Here is a 19,157-nt window from a genome sequence, read left to right as displayed (position 1 = left end):
GAAAGATAGTATTACTAAATAAAATACTGTAAAGACGTACGTATCTGACAATAAACTATGAAAACAATATCATTCAAGTACATTTTTTACCAGCTAATACAGTATAGCAAATGATCTCTAATGGAACAAGACTATACCATACACAAATAGTCAGCAGGTAGCATGAAATTCTACACACTTCTCAAAGTAGCTCTCTTATCTACACCTCCACTTCCATTTCCACCTTTGCACAATTTCTAGTCTAGGTCACCCACTAGAAATCACTAATAAAAACATTGTTACCAGGAAAGCATTTTTAACTGCTTCACAGCATGGACTCATGGAACGGGGTTTAGCACTAAGCATGTCTTCCTGTTTATAATTACTGCAATACCATGGAACCAAACTGCAGAGCACCAATTCAGTCCTCTCTCCTTCACCTCCTCCTAAAAATATCCTTTCCTCCAACACAATGCACATATCTAAATTCCAAATTCCACAAGTAGCACAGCTTTTTTGGCACATCATGAATTGGTTTTAGGTCGTCAAAACACAGATTATCCAAAAAGCCATAAAAAATATATACACAATACATATCCATTGACCACCTCATGGCTGTTTTGGCTCAGCAGGATTACAAAAAAAAAAAACAAAAACAAAACAAAACCCCAAACCCCAAACAAACAAACAAACAAAAAACCCAACAAAAACCCCCCACAACAACCAAAAAAAACCCAAAAACCCTAACAAAATAATTAAATTATTCATACACATAGAGTAAATCCACCAGAAGGATACTGCACTTACTATCACTCAATTTAAAAAGTTATTTTTAAAAGTAATTTTAAGAAAAGTCCATTTTCAAAGATACCTTGATATCTCATCAATTTAATGAAGATTTAAATCTGTAATTCATCAGAAGGCAAGCAGTTAACAACCCCAGCAGTTAATCTAAATAATCAGGTTGTTTTATAAAGAATAAGATACTCTATAAAGACAATGTCCACACCATTGTTATTGCTGCTCAATACATCTTTACTCCTCCCTCCCCCTAGAAGAGTTATGATTCTTCCACAGGACATGCCCAACTTTCTCCTGAACTCAATTCTGCTGTTTCAGAATAGATTTTTTTCCTCTCCTCCTGGACCACAAAAGGATCAGCTTGTCAACCACAGGTCCCCTAACAACTGTCACTGAAAGAATGTGACAAGATGCAGCCAAAACATACCTAAGAGCAGACCCCCAAAACTCCAGAGGTTTTCTGTCCATATCTGTATTTGTGGGCCTGATGCAAAAATTAGGAATAAAATAAAAAATTAAGAATAAAAAAATTGTTCTGGAAAAGAAGAAAGGAAAAATGGGACATACAACAGTAAAATGAATTGCATAGTTGCTTTACACCTTGGTTCCCAAAATTTTACTTCTGAACTGACTCTTACAAATTTTGACTTAAGCTAGGACAGCACAAGCTGTTACATTTCCTGCAGTGATGTCTACCTTTAACCTCATAACCTGTTTTTGACTGAAATATTGTGCATCTGGCCAATTTACAGCTTTCAGATGACAGGCAACATTGATCTTAACACATTAAGAGAAAATTCACCATTTCCAGTAATAACTTAGCCACTAGAATAAAACTGTCAAGGATAAAAAGCAATTTATCACTTTGTTGATCAGCTTCCTGACACTATTCCTTCCTTTATTTTCCCCAGTAAGCAAGCTTCTTAGCTATTACTCTTCCCAAACCCAGCATACAGTTTTAAAGTCACCTAGGCTTTTTTCCATTTACAGTAAACAAAGAAACTCTCTGCCCTTCAGACAGCTTTCTCTGTAATCATCTTATCTTGCCATATTCTTCTTTTCATTTTCTAACTTTTTTTGACAACAGGCTCATCAGTAAATCTTGATCTCTCAATAATGAGTACTTTATGGATAAAAATCCCTGCTTGTCTGATCTAAGAGTGTACTTTACTTTTCACCCATACGCTTGCCCTGAGGGACAGTTTTACAGCAAACTGTTTTAAAAAGTTTTACAGCTAACTGCAGCCTGGATCAACAAAGGCAGCTCATTTCCCTCTATTATTCCCCTTCCTCTCTCCCCTCACACCTCACAGTTATTCAGTTCAGCCAATCAATCACTTCCCAAGAGTGATTATCTTTCTGGCACTTAGGCTTTCTGAACCAACCCTCCACAAGTCAGCCAGTGCTGCACAAGGAAGTGGTCTGAGCACACAGGAAAAACTCAGATTGCTGGTTTTGGCAACAACTTGTAGCTAGATTAGCTGCGTTATTTTATAATAGTGCATCTTCAGATATTCATCTACGATCACTAAAATGACAGTTCCTTGATTTTTTTCTTAGTTTTGCTGCTTGGTCTTGGCTGTTTGCATTCATATCTGAAAGGACAGAGCTGCCTGAGTAATTCACATAAATAAATATCATCATCCTGCATTACCATTATTTCTCAATTATGACAGCAGCGTTTTATGCAATGTGTTACATTTCTTTGTCTATTCATTAACATGAATGGTAGACAGTATCAGGCCTAATACAAATTGCCATAAAACCCCTCAAAAACATCTGTTTGTTGAAGAGTGCTGCTCACAAGTCATTTGGATACCCTTCAGTCTTTTAATCCTCCTTTTAAATTACCACTTTTCTATTGCAGTCACATGCAATAGTCTGTAAAGTCCATCACAGAAGTTCATCTATCAAGTTGAGTGCATATGAACTACAGGCCAAGAGGGGAGTTTTGGGAAGGAAAGTAAGCAAGATGTGTATCTCCTCAAAGATCCATGCAATGTCCTGAACTTAATTATTTTAGCTGCAGGACTGAAAAATCCAGACACTGCAAAAGCAGTACATTTGGGGAATATTGTGGAAGGACCAACGCATGGCAAAACCGAGCTGTGAGTTCCCCTGGGCTCTCCTGACTGTTCTGGACCCAACACACTGATTCTCTCTTCCAGTGTTTGGGGTTCCACCTGGGCCTGCACTCTTCAGGGAGCTGGCACAACAAAGCACAACATTATTTTCAAAAGAAATGCAACTAATGTGTTCATACATATTTTCAGTGTTTTGGAGGAGAAAAGACAATATACCTACTTAACTGTCTCTAACAATCTCAAAAAAAAAGAGGAGAGGCTCGATGGGACTACTTTCCTATACAACTATGTTGTCCAACATTTGCAGCATATTTCTGTCCTTCAACGCCTAAGCAGCTTTTCCAACACTTGCCTCTGACACAACGCTAATCAACAACTAAACCAGCTCATTGTACAAGTACAAGCCATCTTCCTATTTATGTGAATTTCCCAAATAGCTCCAGCTTTATGAGAATGGCATCAGTGCTTGCGCTCATCTTAGGATCATCTTTGTTTTCGGGTGAGATTTGAGATGGTGGTAACTTGCACAGCAGACTCAACCGATACAATGCGTTCATCTACAGTATTTAAATCTGTCTTAGTCACTAGACTGCACAGCGTATCATGACAGCCCTCAAGCAACCCTATTTACACACAACCTTTTAGAAAAGACAACAACACTAACAGCATCACTTCCAAGGGGCCAATACCACTACTAAGCTCTCTTAGTCCTTGAACAGCCTCAGTTTCTTATACGACATTTTCTGGTTTTCCATCTACTATATATTCTTTCTTTCTAACTCGGTCATTTTGACACCAAACTCAGACTGGGTGCTGCTGACTCATTTGAGAATGACGACTTTTTGGTCGTCAAACACTCAGAGAAGATGACCCAATTTTGATCAAAACTTACTTTTCAGTTTTTACTCAATGCTGAAGTTACAGCTCTTTTGAAATATCAAGCTATATACACCCAGCTTACTCCTTTTTTTGACCATGATATGTGATCAAGACAAACACTGGTCTCCCCTAGCCATTTATTTCCTTTCTTACACTTAATCCCATATATAACAACTCAAAAAGGATATGAGATTTTTGTTCTAAAAACACAGTTTAGAGGTCAGGTAATATCTTAGTATTTTTACACAGTACTTCCCAGATGCCTCCCCAGCTGAACGGATCTATAAACATGTTTTTCTTTCCACACTGCAGAATAATCAACACATCCACTCTGTTCTGCTAATGTAGACTTTATAGCTCTGCATTACCACTAACAGAACAAGGGAATAGCCTCTCTCAAAAAAAGGTTAAACTCAGTGATTTTAGGATTGTACCATTTGATTTACTCAGATCTCACCAACACCACATCTGATCAAAGACTCTTCAGCTACACATTCATGTAACTTTGAAACAAAGCAGTGATTTTAAGTGTACTAGATACAGATGCATACAAACCATTGACAATATTTCATTCTTTGTAGAGAGGTAATGGCATCCAGACTATGGCAGGAGAAAGGGCAAATAAGCACATCCAAAATATTAAAGTATTTTCTGTAGCTTCACCTACTGTAAAGGGGCAGGATCATCACAGGTTTTCTTTAGCTACGAGTCTCACAAACATTAAGTTACTTCACATGAGACTACTCTTATAAATTAAACTCTTACAGTTTATTTCTCAAAGCAGAAAGCTCCACAAATAACAAATTTATTCCTAATTCATAATTGTTTTCTATTTCTAAAGAATTAATTCCTCAGATTCTCTCCCTTCTATAAAAAGTGTTCTCTTTCCAGACCAGGAAATCTTACCTGCTGGGTTTTCCTAAACTCTTCAAGTAATTTTAAGGCCATATCATAATCTTTTAGTAAGTGGTATGCAATGGCATATCCAATCCAGGAAGCGCGTTGTGTGGGGCGCAGTTGAAGCAGCTGGTATCTCGTCTCCTTCAGTAAAAGAAAAGCAATTTTAAAAGAAGAATTTTCAACCAGAGTTACTACACATGTATCACGATTTAATACCAAGACAGCTAGTATTCTAAAAGAACTTTTACAAGTCCTAGGGAACATTGGAAATTCTAACAGCATGGTGAAAAGCAGCACATTTCTGTTTGGAGGTTACATTCTAAATATACAAGCCATGGAACAAAGCATAAAATCTATTTGAGGAGACACAGAAGGCGCCATTTTCAAGAGCACCTCCTAAGGGCCTACATTATTTCCAAAGATAGAGCTTTGAAATCTCAGAAAGCCCTTTCCAGCAGAAAGCAGGAGCTCACTGCTACAGACAGAGTAGCATTCACTCTCATAGGCACAAAGTCCTCACAAACTACTGCAACACTTCTCAGAACTTCTCGAGTCAAATCATATCCTTGGGTCAGCAATTCTATTTTCCCTTTGCATGAGCAAATTCAAGGGAATTAACATCCTTAGTAAGACCAACTAATGCCAAGTCCACAGTCCAGTCCTCTACTTCATATGAAACAAATAGTTCAGCCATTTTGAAACAACTCACTAATTTTCAACAAATTTTAAGGTTTTATTTATAATGATAATAATCATCACTGGGATTCCAGAATCAGTCATCATGGGGCAAGTTACCCACATACTAACAAGAAATGTATTACTTACCAAAAACACCTTCAGCATTTGCACCCAAAAAACAGTTTGTAGGGTTCACAATTGCTTGGTAAGTACTCGCTAATTTAAGTACTGTACCTTTTTCTTACTATTTTAGTAAAAAATGAGTTAAGAACTATTTTTACAAAGTGACTAGTGAATCCAATTGCACAGAACAAATATTTCTAGTTCTACTCTCAACCTCATATAGAGCTTTCCTGCTTTCCTAAACAATCGCTTAAAATATTTTTGAAACAGATAAAGAGTAACAATGGAAATACTACCAATAAAAGGCTTCACAGAGGAATAGAACAAGAGAAGGCAAGCAGCAATGAGTGGGAATTCAAAGAGAATACTTACTCTATATCCTTCTAAATCCCTCATCTGAATCTGCAACAGAGAGAGATCTCTCAAGATCTGTAGGTTATCTTTATCTAGTTTGAGTGCATTCCGGTAACACTTGATGGCTTCATCATATTTCTTATCCGAACGCTGCAGAAGACCATAGACATGCCAACCTAATGCAGGTTAAGGAAGATACATTTACAATTTTCACAAAGTAGTGAAACTTGCAGTGCACTTGTGTTACAGCCCAAACAACTTGACATCTTCCTTGAAGATCAGTACCTTACAAATGAAGATGGATTACTGCAGCCAGACTTTACTAACACATTGTAAAATATTAAAGGTTTCCAATTTCTTTTTTAAATGACGTATTACTGCTTAAATCACATTCAGAACCCTCTGAGCACTGTTATACAAATTAAATTATCCAAATTCCACCAGACTGTAAGAGTTAGTCACAGATTTATTGTTTAAAACATGCTGCCACAACTACAGTAGGAATTCTTACTCACAGAAGTGTTTCATTCTAACAATGGAATTCGTGTATGATTTCTACTTTTTCTCACTTGCCTATAGGTAACCTCAATTAGACTCCAACTTTTACAGCAAGGAAAAAACACAGAACTCCACTTGATTCACTGACAAAAGAGAAACTTAGCATTTTGTTCATCAGAAGTCTTTGTCACAATCTCAGCATCTTAGATATCCAGCAATAGTGTGCCATAGCAAAATGATCAGGTTTTGTACTACAAAGGATACAGACGTGGCTCTTCACATCATTACGAAGTCCTTCACGAACAAATTCGTACGCTTCTTCCTTCTTCCCTAAGCAGTTCAAGGTCAGTCCTTTCATCGCAAGTGTCTCTGTAAGAAGTATCACATATTTATGTTTCTGACTCCCCATATGCCAGCTTCACAGTGCAGATATCTTCTGAAGTTGTTACACAGTAAAGTCCCCCATTAAAAATAAATTTAGATCACAACAGCAGCCTAGCACAGCTGAAGACTACTACATGGATCATTTCCTTTCTTGAAACTTGTCTTAAAAAGATCACTTGTAGAGCATCATGCAGATGTGATGAAAACAGACAAAACAAACTCTTATTAATTAAAAAATACACTTAGCTGGCTTTGAGGGAGCTAACAATAAGCTAAAGCAAATTTAGAAAGCTCCTCAATGTGTATTAAAGTTCTCGATGCAAAGACCAAGGGGAAAAAAGGCTGTATCCACCAAAAGAAACAAATCTCTGTCACAGTCTGTTCCCCTGCTACGGACTTCTTACAAAGCATTAGTTAAGAGAAGCATATTTACTGCTACCATATTAGGAGTGTATGAGACCTCAATGCAATAACATTTTAATCAACGTTCCGAGAGGCACAGGATTTCAAACAGTATGTTGGTATGACTACTGCTCTCCCTCTTCCCCCATTCTTCAAGGCACACAGTAGACAAGCAAGATGCATGTAACGTCTGCACTACGTCTGAAAGCTGTTCCAGATTCATATTTCAGTGTTTTTGTTAAATAAAAGACCACTTGTTTTGGTTCCTGCTAGAAGATCAGTCACCTTTTTCATCATAATGCTCTGTTTTTCCTCCAACTACAACCTCTTCCCCAGTATTAATAGCAACAGACCATGATCTCAAGGTCAGCTGTAACAGCAGTTTGAAGGTTTATTGATAGACCCATTTAACACTTTTTCTGTACAGTACACTTATAAGTGAATGATGACCCAAAATTAGTCAAGGGCTTTTTTTTTGTTGTTGTCTTTTAGTTGTCCTACATCTACACTATAAGAACATAGAAAGCCAGAATGATACCTTTCAAATAACATTAAGACATTTTAAGAAGAATATCTGCACTGTTGGGAAAGGGAGCAAGCTAATCCTGCCTTCCCACACCAGGGAGGTAACTGCCCAGCCACATCAATCCCTCTGTTTTGCCACCTTCTCACTAAACTTTTGAACCTCCTTTTCTCTGAGGCTTAGGGTAACAAGTGCAGCTTTCCACCAGATCATTTCACTGGCTTAGTTCTGCCTCAGCTGTCCATTCCAGGCTTTACTCCCAAGCTTCAAAGCCATGAGTGGCTCAAAGCCATGTAGTATGTGGCTTGCCAAGGCAGCTAGGTGTCCTGAAGAAGTTTAAGAGGCAGCAAGAGCAGAAAAAACAGATCTGTATACTGAGATGTTACAAAAACAGAAGTGCTAGCAGAGACAAATGCATTAGGCCAGAGCTGAACAAACCACTCTAGATTTGAAGCAACAAAAAAACTACTTTTACCTCCAGGGAAGTAATGAAGACAACAAAGAAACAGCAGACATGGATGGAAGCACAAGAAGGATTAGTCAAACATTTTGACAAGATTTGACAACATCAAGTAGGAAAATAATTTTACTGACACAGTACATGCACACTCAGTGTTAGGTTGCTTCAACAGAAAAAAAAACCCCAAAAATCCACTGTATCAGAAGGAAAGTGTCTGAATAATGTAACAGAAACCTGTAATACAGTAAGACTAGAGTATCCTATTGAGGATGTAAATAGAATTTAACAGATGTAAATAGAAGCAATATTCTGCTGCCCTGTTTCCTACAATACTTATCAGAGCAGGATCACTAGATTCTGTCTTCAGCTTCAAGTATTAACAGCAACAGTATTACACTTAACTCTGCTCCCTTTAAGCAGCAACTTGGTATGCAGTACAGAAAATTTAAGCCTATGAACTTGACAAAAAACCCTCCAGATTTCTAATTTATTGGCAGAACACATTCATATAATATTCAAAAAAAGGCTGGGCTTGCTTTAAATAGGAATATAAGGAAAACCCACACTAGCATTCTGACCCAGAAACCTAGAAAGGGAAGTTGGAAGCTTCAGTGAAGTGCTGCTTCCACCATATATTTTCATCTTCAACATCCCAGTGCACAGGAGTGTTTGACTGAGGCAGAGTGGAAACCTGATCTGAATGCACAAAGACTGAAAATCCAGAGTAATTATTCAGTCATAACAGAATCACATTCCACAACAGGCTCTTTTCTTTCTCAACAGAAGGATATAGACTAATAAAACATTTAAGCTCATGACAGGAGACAAAAAAATAATCTTGAGTCTGCACTTACCTCCATGTTCAGCAAATTTTGGGTTAGAAAGGATCATCTTGCAGAACTTGAGTCCATTTTTGTACTGTTTTTGTTCGTAACATTTCTGTAAAAGATGTGAAATATAATCATTGAAATGCATTTAAAACCACAGTACCTTAACATGCTATTACAAATGTAGTCACTTGTCCAGCAAGGTATGGTGATCAGATCACCAACAAACTCCAGGCAAATATACCTATTCATATTAAATTGCTTCTTCTTAGCATTCAGAACATGCAACAAATGCATACTCTACCTCATGGTCTACTTTTTATTAAAAAACTAATTCCTTCTCAACAGAAACAGGAAAGGGAAGTAGCAAATCTACTTCAATTCAGAAATTCTTAAAATAGAAATCAGAGTTAGGAATCTTGACTCAACAGAACTTTTGAGGAGAATTAATCTCAGAGTCTAGACACTCCTTTCAAAATGCCATTTCCCGGGCCTAGTGACTTCCCAGAACAAGACATCTCAAGACAGAAAACTTTCCTAGTTGCCAATACAGACTTTTAGAAAAAAAGAGAGAAACCATGAAGTAGGAAACCCTTATTATAACCTCAAAAATTGATACAGAGGTATAAGAGTGGGAGAATTTACCTATGTATTAAAAAAATGAAACATTTAATTTCTACCTGTAATAGTACAGCTAAGGGCTACTTATAGATATACTTAGAATACAGTTTACCTAATTACTAAGTAAACTGGCAAACTGCATGGTTCAACTGTGGGATCATACGGAAGAAACAAAATGTGGGTCCCTTTTCCTCTTTAGGAAGATACTACCTAAATCACCAAGGTTTTAGCAACTTCAATCAACTACTGATCACTACAGTGGATCACTAAGACAAATCCATTTAAACCAGTTAAAGGCATGCTTGTGTCAGTAAGCACGAAAGTGATTCCAGGTCACTTATGCTTTTTAACTGTACGAAAACTACCAAACCAGGCTTAACTTCGCATCATTTTCAGCTAATAAGGAGTATTGTCCTGCTGTAATTTAGATAGCTATTCTCAGGAGAAGATATGTCATTTCAGTTATGTGCTTGAGTGCTTTAGCAGTCTCTCATAGATCATTCCCACTCCATCAATCTTCCAGGATAAAGGCAAAATCTGTGTTAAATTAATATGGAGATAGTAACTCCTTTGCAATCAGAACAGATTATCCCATTACTTCACAGGGTAAAAGCAATACAGAAACATATGCATGCTCACTTTGGGGTAATTGGCTAAGGTAGCAAAACAAGGGTCCTACCCCAGTCTGTGAGGAAGGACTTAACTGCAGACAGTTTTTAGGTTCTTGCTGCCTGCAACTCGAAACACTTGCAGCTAATCATGACTAAGTGCAGATTAAATAATACAACAATTTAGGCCAGCAGGAACCCTTGGAAGTCACCAAAATCAACTCTCAAAACAAAAGAGAGCCAACCTTGATATTAGATCAGGTTGATCTGCCTGACTGACTTCTGGCAGGATGGCTAGAGAAGCAAACAGCTATACTATGCGAATTCACATTTAAACAACAGCAACAGAAAAGTTCTGAGTGTTTGTTTGGCTTTTTTTTTTAACTGAGAACTAGTTTCAACATCTTTTACCAGAAATAACCTAGGTTGTGACAAAACTTGGAGTCCCCTCTAGGGCAAGGTGACACTCTCCTGTTCATCTACTTTCTTCGTTAACTTAGGATGCTTTGTATCATTTTTAGGGAATCCTAGGAAAATGCCAACAATGTGCTATGTATACTTTCCAAACTTATTCAAGTATGCCTAAGAATTAGCAATAGTGAACATTCATTCACGGTTCTACAACCCTTGCAATGTTGAGTGAAACCCCAAATATAAAGCAGTGCTTAACCAGAAGCTATTTGAGACAAGTGTGCACTCAAAATAGATTAACTACTGGAGAAAATCAGATCCATTATCCTTTTTCTGACATTTTTATCCTATAGAGTTCGGTCTCAGGCCTAGAATAAGAACTGAATTGAAGATAATTAGAGACAAATGTGATTTTTGGAGGACAGACAAGATTTTCTAATGCCCAACAGATGAATGGGAGAGAGAAATTAACACACTCCACACTGAGAGAAAATGTAAGTTCAATATTCAGGTTTTTGGCTTGCTGACAAGACAACCAGCATCCTTAATTTAGGTTAAGAGAAAGCCTCAGAGGCCCAAGTCCAAACTTGAATCCAGTACTGCCAAGTCCACCACTAAACCATGTCCCCAAGTGCCACATCTACACATGTAAGTATCTAGGGTTGGTGATCTAACCCCTTCCCTTGGCAGCCTCCTCCAATGCTGGACAACCCTTTCATGTGGAGAAATTTTTCCTCATATCAAATTTAAACCTCCCCTGGTGCAACTTGAGGCCATTTCCTCCTATCCTGAAGCTTCTAGGAGAAAAGACCAACCCCCATGTTACTACAGCCTCCTTTCAGGTAGGACAGATGGACATTACATAGTTGGGAAGCCTGATGTCTCCATATGTGTTCTCAAGGTTTTTTTACTTATCAGGACAAATGTAGCTGAAATGCATTTACTAGAATCTGTCCCACTGCATTAAGTCTTTGGTTCACTAAAACCTCAAGTGAATTTGCTGAGTTTTTTTTTTTTAACTGTCTTATCTGTAGTGCTTAATGTGATGCTCCCTATCACCCCTTTATGGCAATCACTTCCTGCTAAAGCTAAAATCAGATGGTGAATGTTTACACACTTGAAACCTCAAAGGGAAATTGTGGCAAGACCAAAATGTTATTCAGAACTTCTGCTACAAGATGTTCCTAGAAGGATCCTACCTCATCTGGCAAAAATCTCATTTATTCCCTTTTTCAACACTAACTCAACCATGTAATCAGCTTGTAGACTGCCATACCAATCTAGATGCCATTTTGAGTACTTTCAGGTAAGTATCATGTGCCTCTACACAGATGTCAAATTGGCACTGCATCTGAGAAGTATCTGTAGTTTTAAAGGTAAACAATCCTACTAACAAGGCTACAACAATGAAAAACAAGAAAATACTTGATTCCAGTATTACAATTCTTTGCTGCATCTACTTAGCAAAATGCCATTCATAAATTCTAATTTTTTTTGTACTATGTCATTTTTTTAAAGACCTAAAATCCCTTCCACTACTAAATATAAACAGAATCAAGGATTTGAATCACTAGCATTACTTGTAAAACAGAAGGATTTCACATATCACTGCTCAATCACATGTGTCATTTATATCTTACTCATGTTTAACTATTTACAACATCAGGTTAGTGCAGGCGTGATTTTACAAACTACATCTCCCTAGACATAGCATCTGCTGCTTTGAAAAAGGCCCTGCATTGAGAGAACAGTTATATTTTTCACACACATAATTTAATACACAGGCAATTTTATGGCTGAAGAACATCCCATTATCTCAGACATTAACACTCACTTCCAAGAAGCAGTCTTTACAAAAAAATAATCTCAACTGGTGACTCGAAGAGAAACTGCAGCTGCAGCAACCAATTCCCTTCCTCACTCCCTGGCCCCAGTGCCTCTGAAGGTATTCAAGTGATGCATTATTTCACAAAGCATTTTTAGGTGAAGACTAGATAAAGAGTAGTATCACATTCAAAGACTGAGGACAGCTATTGCATCAAACCAAATAGCGTTAAACACAGCAAACAGGCTTCCCTGATCAGCTTACATGTTTCAATAATTTAAAGTTGTTTAAGATGGTCTGTGGCTGTAACAAAGCTGCACTGAAGTTCAATCCAAATTGTACACTGACCCACCTGATGGTGAGCTTCTGTAAAGGGGGCCTGTAAGAAAGCTGGGGACAATAGTTTAGCAGGGCTTACTGTGATAGGCTAAGGGATGTTTTTTCTAGGCTAAAAGATCAATTCAGACTAGACATAAGGAAGACATTTTTTATGATTATTGTAGTGAAACAGTAGAATAGGCCGCCCACAGAGGTGACAGATGACCCCTTCCTGGAAACATTCAAGGAGTTCTGAGCCATCAGATCTAGTTGAAGATGTCACTCCTAATGGCAGGGGGTTGGACTACGTGGCCTTTAAAGGTCCCTTCCAATCCATGCTGCTCTGTAATTCTGTGTGCAATTTCTTTAACAACAACACTGCAATTTAAAAATTGATTCTGCTGTCTCTTGATAAGAACTTATTGAACACAAAATCCAAACCATAACCAGCATTTGAACATTATTCTCTGATCCTACTTGTACAGCCCACATTCTGTTGAGACAGGTCTGCACATCAACAGGCCGCCTTGCCACAAACATGATGGAGCATCAGAACCACCAAAAAGAAAAATAAGCACTTCAAACCAAATTAAACAATTTTAACATAGCTGGGTAAATACAGCTTCAAGTTTTATTAGAAGAACAAATGAGAGAAACATTAGGCTGGAAAAGACCTCTATAATTGCCAAGTCCAGCTGTCATGTTCTCACTGAACTACGTTCAGAGGACCATATTTACACGCGTTTGTAAATACTCCCAGGGTTGGTGACTCAACCACTTCCCTGGGCAGCATGTTTCAGTGCTTAACCACCCTTTCTGTGTGGAAATTTTTGTTCATATCCAAACTAAACCTCCCCTGATGAAACTTGAGGCCATTTCTTCTTGTCCTGCCATTTGTTACCTGGGAGAAAATACTGACTCCCATGTCACTAACACCTTCTTTCAGGCAGTTATAGCAAGTGATAAGGTCTCTCTCGAGCCTCCTTTTCTCCAGGCTAAACATCCACAGCTCCCTCGGCTACTCCTCAATAAGACTTCTTTAAGACATCATTTGTTTTAGTCTTCCCTGTTACTGTACTTCCATATAATCCTGCCTGCAGACTTCTTAGCACTCAACAGTTTCAACATTCTTCTTGCCAAGTAGTGTCTTGGCTCCTGTTGTCAAGGTTTTAGTGTAGAACTCAGGGAAGACTTCAGCAACACCTAGGATTCATTAAAAAAAAAATTACTCCTCTCAATGCTCTGTAACACTGATGAAAGTGCTGCTTAAAGCAGGAAACCAAGGACTAAATGTGGAACTTCAGAGCCTAGGGAAAAAGGGCAAGGCTTCCATCAAGCCTTATGGAAAGCATGTTGGAAGTCTGTTATGCTGGAAATCTCTCCCAGTCACAACGGTGATCAAGTTCAGTAGTAAAAAACCCACAGAGTTATCAATGACACAGATTCTGATCAGCATCTTTTCCTAAGAGCTATCTAATAAGTACTTTGGGGCTGATCAAATTACTGATACACATTTCTGACCAAAACTAGGCACAACCAATACAGGAATATCAGCGTACTGTCAGTATTCTTAATTGGCATTTAACACCCGGACCTTTTAAAAGGCCTTGTTTTACTGCACATCTATAAAACAATGCCATCAGGCAATTGTTTATAGGCAATCTACTTCCTAAAGCAGCTAACAAAATTAGTTGTCTAAGTACCTTAGATTTAGGCAACACTCAGTAGTTACTGCTTCTAAGCTAATAAATAATTATTAAATTATTCACCAGTTTGATAGCAAGGTCTGTCCATCTTGTTTGAAGGCATTCAGCATCTGTGTTAGAAATGCTCCTCATATTACAAACTATATGGATATTTCCAATGCTGATACACAAAAAGAAAGTATCATGATACCACTGAAGTTCAGAGCCAAGACTAGAAACCTCTCCAGGAGGTTTTCCAAACAGCATCCCTCTCTCCACACTGACTTCAGCTCACTGATGTTTTAGAGAATGAAAAAAAGTATCAGCTGGAAGGGGCTTTGGGTCATGGAGGCCAAGGAAGTCCTGTCTCAAGCATCCGAAACTTCTAGTCCCAGGACAACCATTCCAGAGTACCAACATGTTTTTCTACCCATTCTCCATACCCTACCAGGATTTTATATATGCATGGCCACCCCATGTCTGCTATTACTCTGCTGGTAAGAGCAGTTAACCTCATCACCTGAAATAAAAATAGGAAGACAACCTAGATACATCCTTGCTTGCTTCAACTGTCAAAATGGACAGGCAACATCGTTCTTCCTCAGACCTGGGGACTTAGCAATGCAGAACAGTGCTGAGTCAGAACACAGACAACGGTGTAAAACAGAAAAAGCAGCCAGCACTACATGGTGGTAACATTTTGGTCAATGTATTAATGTCATAGTGATATCTAAGCTTTCACTATCACGATACTCTGTATACAACAACAACATTTTTGCTCCTCAACCAGATTTTCATAAATATTCAAGTTAAAATCATCAGAAGATGCACAACTTGGTACATAATGCAGCTGGTAGTAACAGCTGCAATCACTTGCTGTTTGTATTCTTTATTATTGGCAGAATAAAATTGATATTCTATTTATTATGGGAAAGAACATGTACAATAAGAGAATGTTTTTTCACCATTTATTTTCCACAGACCTCTTTAACAGCCCTCTAAACTACACCTCTTTTAAAAGGGGAAGGCATTATCAATAAGCTTGACTTAAGGCCTAGTCTAATTTCATGCTGTGCACACACACTCAATACAATCTAAATTTCTAGAATATCCTTTGCTTCAAAAGTGCAGAAATAAGAAAACATAGTAGAAAGAGCTCTTGCTGGCAAGTACTTTGAATTTGTAACTTTTCATTGCTTGACTTAATACAGTTCTCACCTGTTTACGAACATGTGTGGCCCTACAAAGCAAAAACCGTAACAGCAACACTAGAAATGAGACAAGTCACAGCCCAGACAGACATTTTCCATTAATTCTCAATCTGCACTTTGTGCAGAAGTACTGAAAAGCCCAATCTGCCCCATCTCCGGGGATGAATTGCAATTTCCTTAGCAAGAACTCAAGACTAAGCAGGTGGCTCTACAACCTAGTGGAACTGCATCTGAGAGCAGTTAAGTAAATGAAACCATGAACACCAGCACTGTTTGTGGGATCTGATACAAAACACAGTAAAATAAACATCAGGCTTTAAAAGTTATAATTTTATTTTGGCATCTTCAAGCAAGTTCAAGACAATTACCAATGCAAGCCTTCAACATCAATCTAATATTGACAATTCCATCCTTAACAACACGGTGATTCAGCCAAAAATCGCATGAATCACAGCAGATCAGAGCTGAGATCAGACACGCCTGGGACAGGCCACTAGAGGTAAGATACAAGGGCTGGATGCAGAGAGAGTGAGGCTTTTGAGTAAGACAAGCTCTATTGCAGTTCTCATCAGAATGTTCTCAGCCTCCAGTTATTTGTGCCTCACCAACACTCCAAGCAAAAGGATTTATCTCCACTCACAAAAAAAGTAAAGAGGGTCCCCACCACACAATGCCTTCAAAGTGTCCAACCCTTTTTATATGGCTAACACATCATGCAGCAAAGGGTTCCACAGTAAAACTATCTTTTTGTTAACAACTTCTTGTTTGGAGCCCGCTACATTGCAGCCACCATTTCTACCACAATCAAAATGAATCATGAGAGCTTGAAGATAGAAAAGTACCTACTTAGACCTTAACTTAAGTAACTGTGAGAGGTTTTCTCCCTGTAGAAGGTAATTCTCCTCCTGAGGAGGAGGCTTGGAGGAGGAACCAGGGGAAAGAGCAAAGCACACTGCACTGCAAACATAGACTTGCAGTGTTCTTGGGCAGTACCATAACAGCCTATTTCTTTTCCCAGGATTCACCAGTTTCCAGTGTATGAGGGAAACTGTTTTAGCAAAACTTCAAATACCTCTAAAAATCTCAAATCTTGGGGCAATCCATCTCACAGCCCATACAAGGTCTGTAATAAATTAGGATTTCCAAGTCTTACATTCATCTACAACCAATTTTACTTGTTATGACTCAACTTCCAAAAACATGGAAGCTTTCAGGTGGCCTTCACTTTTCGTGCCACAAGTAGTTCAGAACTGAACTCTTCTTGCTATTCAGTGCTTGTTCTGTTCCATATAAACAGCCAAATAAGAAAAAGTTCCAGCATAAAACATGGAGGACTTAACTCTAAAAAATTAACATTTTTTAAAAGCAAAGTATAAATAAAAGTCCAGAATTAAGAAACAATCCACAGCATTCCACAGAAGCCTCCTTTCTGAGCCTTGCATGACGACCTTCACAAACTCCTTTTGAAAAACTAAACCAAGAATATCTATTTGGGCTTAAGTCTTCTCCAAATGAGATTCTCTCAAATCACTGACAAATGTGAAGTGTGACTTTCCCTTAGGAAAGCCTTACTGACTGTTACCACCAGCCTAGCATCTGTCCTCTGCAACTCTGTCGTTTCAGTACTTTGCTGTGGCCAGGCATCCTCACCATCTCGTCTGAAAGTCTGTATGGAGGGAACCCCTTGCACTCTTCTAGGCTGCCTGTCCTCAGCAGCACAAGAAACAACCACACCAAGAATCAGTCTTGAGTTACACCAGAAGATTTTAAGCAACTGCTCCAAACTCCTGTCTTTAAAAGGTAGGGATCTTTAATGTCAGAGACTTCAAACATCCACTGCTCCAGTGGTGGGTTAATAATGGCTACCTCAGCTATGGTATCTATCCCATTTGGGAGATTCTAATTAGCATAACATAACTTCCCAATTATCGAGTTTAATTGTTCAGTAACTCCCCCACATCATTCCCAGGAGACTGACTAGTTGCATGCTTATAAACTATTATTATTTTATTAAACAAAATTTTTAAAAAGCTTTCAGAATTCTATAGATAAGAATTAATTAAATCCTACAAACACCTGTATATTTATATTTTATCAAAGAATAAATCTCTTAAGGTTATTGAAGAAGTTGGAGAACAAAAAGGACATTACAGAGAAGTTTAACAAGTTCTCAGAGAGGGCACTGTAAGTAATTTCTAACATTTCCTTACCCTGAAAAATGGAAAATGTATGCCTGAATGAACTGAGCAGCAACAACCCACTGCTGCAAGGCTATATACTTCCAGACTTTTTGTGTCTTATTAGTTGAAGTCAGCTGCAATTAAAGCAGCAAACCTTATTTCAGGCAACAGCAATATGAGGAATTTGCTAAGAAACCAAAGGATTAGTCAGTTACAGGCATAACACTATCCACAGTTGTATCAAACATGAAACAACATCAGACCATACCTTACACTGCATAAGCCTGGGCTCATACCAATACATATTAGAAGACAGTAAGCATTTCTTGAAAACAAAAACAACTTGGCAAGCGAGCCATGAAAGCATGGCAAGAACCCCAAGGCTTTCCTCTAAAGCCTTCTAGACTACTTACAAAGACTACTGCCATGCCTTGTACAGACAGAGCTGACTTGATTCCATAAAGCCAATGTTTAAGACTATTTGACCATTTCTGAGACAGTTTATAGTATGGATTCTTGGGTAAAGGGAAAAAATATCAAAGCTGCTTAAACTGAAACATACTCTAAAGGCAAGTTTACAGCTCAATTTTAAATACACAAAATAGAAGATTAGGCTAAGCTTACTAGATGTAAACACCAAATACATGATACCAAACTTCAACCTTAACAAGAAGGCTTTCTAAGCCACCATGAGTATGCTTATTTTAGACAGCATCCGCCCCATTCACTTAAAAAGTCACCTAAGCTGAAGACTGACTTTAATTGGCAAGAAACACGTAAGCACTCCTATACTAATTCTTATTTATGATGCTTTTCCCCTTCCATGAGACGGGAACATATTCAAATGCTTCATCCATGCCTTCTGTGAGGCTGTGAAGTGGAAGAGCTTGAAGCTGCTCAACCCCTTACTCCCCAAAAACATCACACCTGTAAGCAACAACAGGTCTTCCAGGGAAAGAGCATCTAGACTGAGAAAGTCTCTGCAGAACAGTGAAAGTGTGGCCTAAGAAACAAAACAGAACTGGAAGACAAAACAGAGCAAGAAAGGAGCTTTAGCACTACCTCACAGTAGTCCTGATCAACTAGGATCAACTACTACCTATGCTACAATTGCTATTACTTCCCTGATCACCTAACTGCTAGTTTTAAGTCAGCTTGTTCAAGCCTTGCCAAGCATGCAAGCACACAAATTGATATGGCTTAAAGACTATTTACTCAGCTTCTCGAGCAGACTTCTCAGCTTACATTGATCTCCAAGAGGCCACACCAGCCAGGGCAGCTCTGACAGCTTTGCTGTTACCTGGGCATCTTGTTCAGAACATTCATAACCTGTCTGGTATGTTACATCCACACACCAAGTCACTGTGAAGGATCTCTCATGATCTCAAAATGAGTTTTCCCTTTCT

At 38.3% G+C, this 19,157-nt stretch overlaps 1 protein-coding gene across 4 annotated transcripts in view; it reads right to left on the bottom strand.

Moving 5' to 3' along the window:
• The window catches only part of NAA16 (N(alpha)-acetyltransferase 16, NatA auxiliary subunit), a 62,131-nt gene that overhangs the window by 40,365 nt on the left and 2,609 nt on the right, over window positions 1–19,157 (bottom strand). For all 4 annotated transcript variants that reach the window (XR_004061247.1, XM_030961867.1, XM_030961850.1 and 1 more), the window contains exons 2-5: window positions 8,920–9,004; window positions 6,561–6,665; window positions 5,817–5,974; window positions 4,650–4,784 (exon numbers count right to left, since the gene is read on the bottom strand). Coding sequence is in view for 3 of the 4 variants with exons in the window: in XM_030961867.1 (XP_030817727.1) it covers window positions 4,650–4,784; window positions 5,817–5,974; window positions 6,561–6,665; window positions 8,920–9,004 (483 nt within the window). In the remaining variant the exon portion in view is untranslated. The remainder of the gene's footprint in view (window positions 1–4,649; window positions 4,785–5,816; window positions 5,975–6,560; window positions 6,666–8,919; window positions 9,005–19,157) is intronic.

Source organism: Camarhynchus parvulus, chromosome 1 (assembly GCF_901933205.1).
Source record: "Camarhynchus parvulus chromosome 1, STF_HiC, whole genome shotgun sequence".
Classification (NCBI taxonomy): Eukaryota; Metazoa; Chordata; class Aves; order Passeriformes; family Thraupidae; genus Camarhynchus; species Camarhynchus parvulus.
Note: the sequence above shows the minus strand (reverse complement) of the source record. Positions and strands in the feature narration are given on the sequence as shown.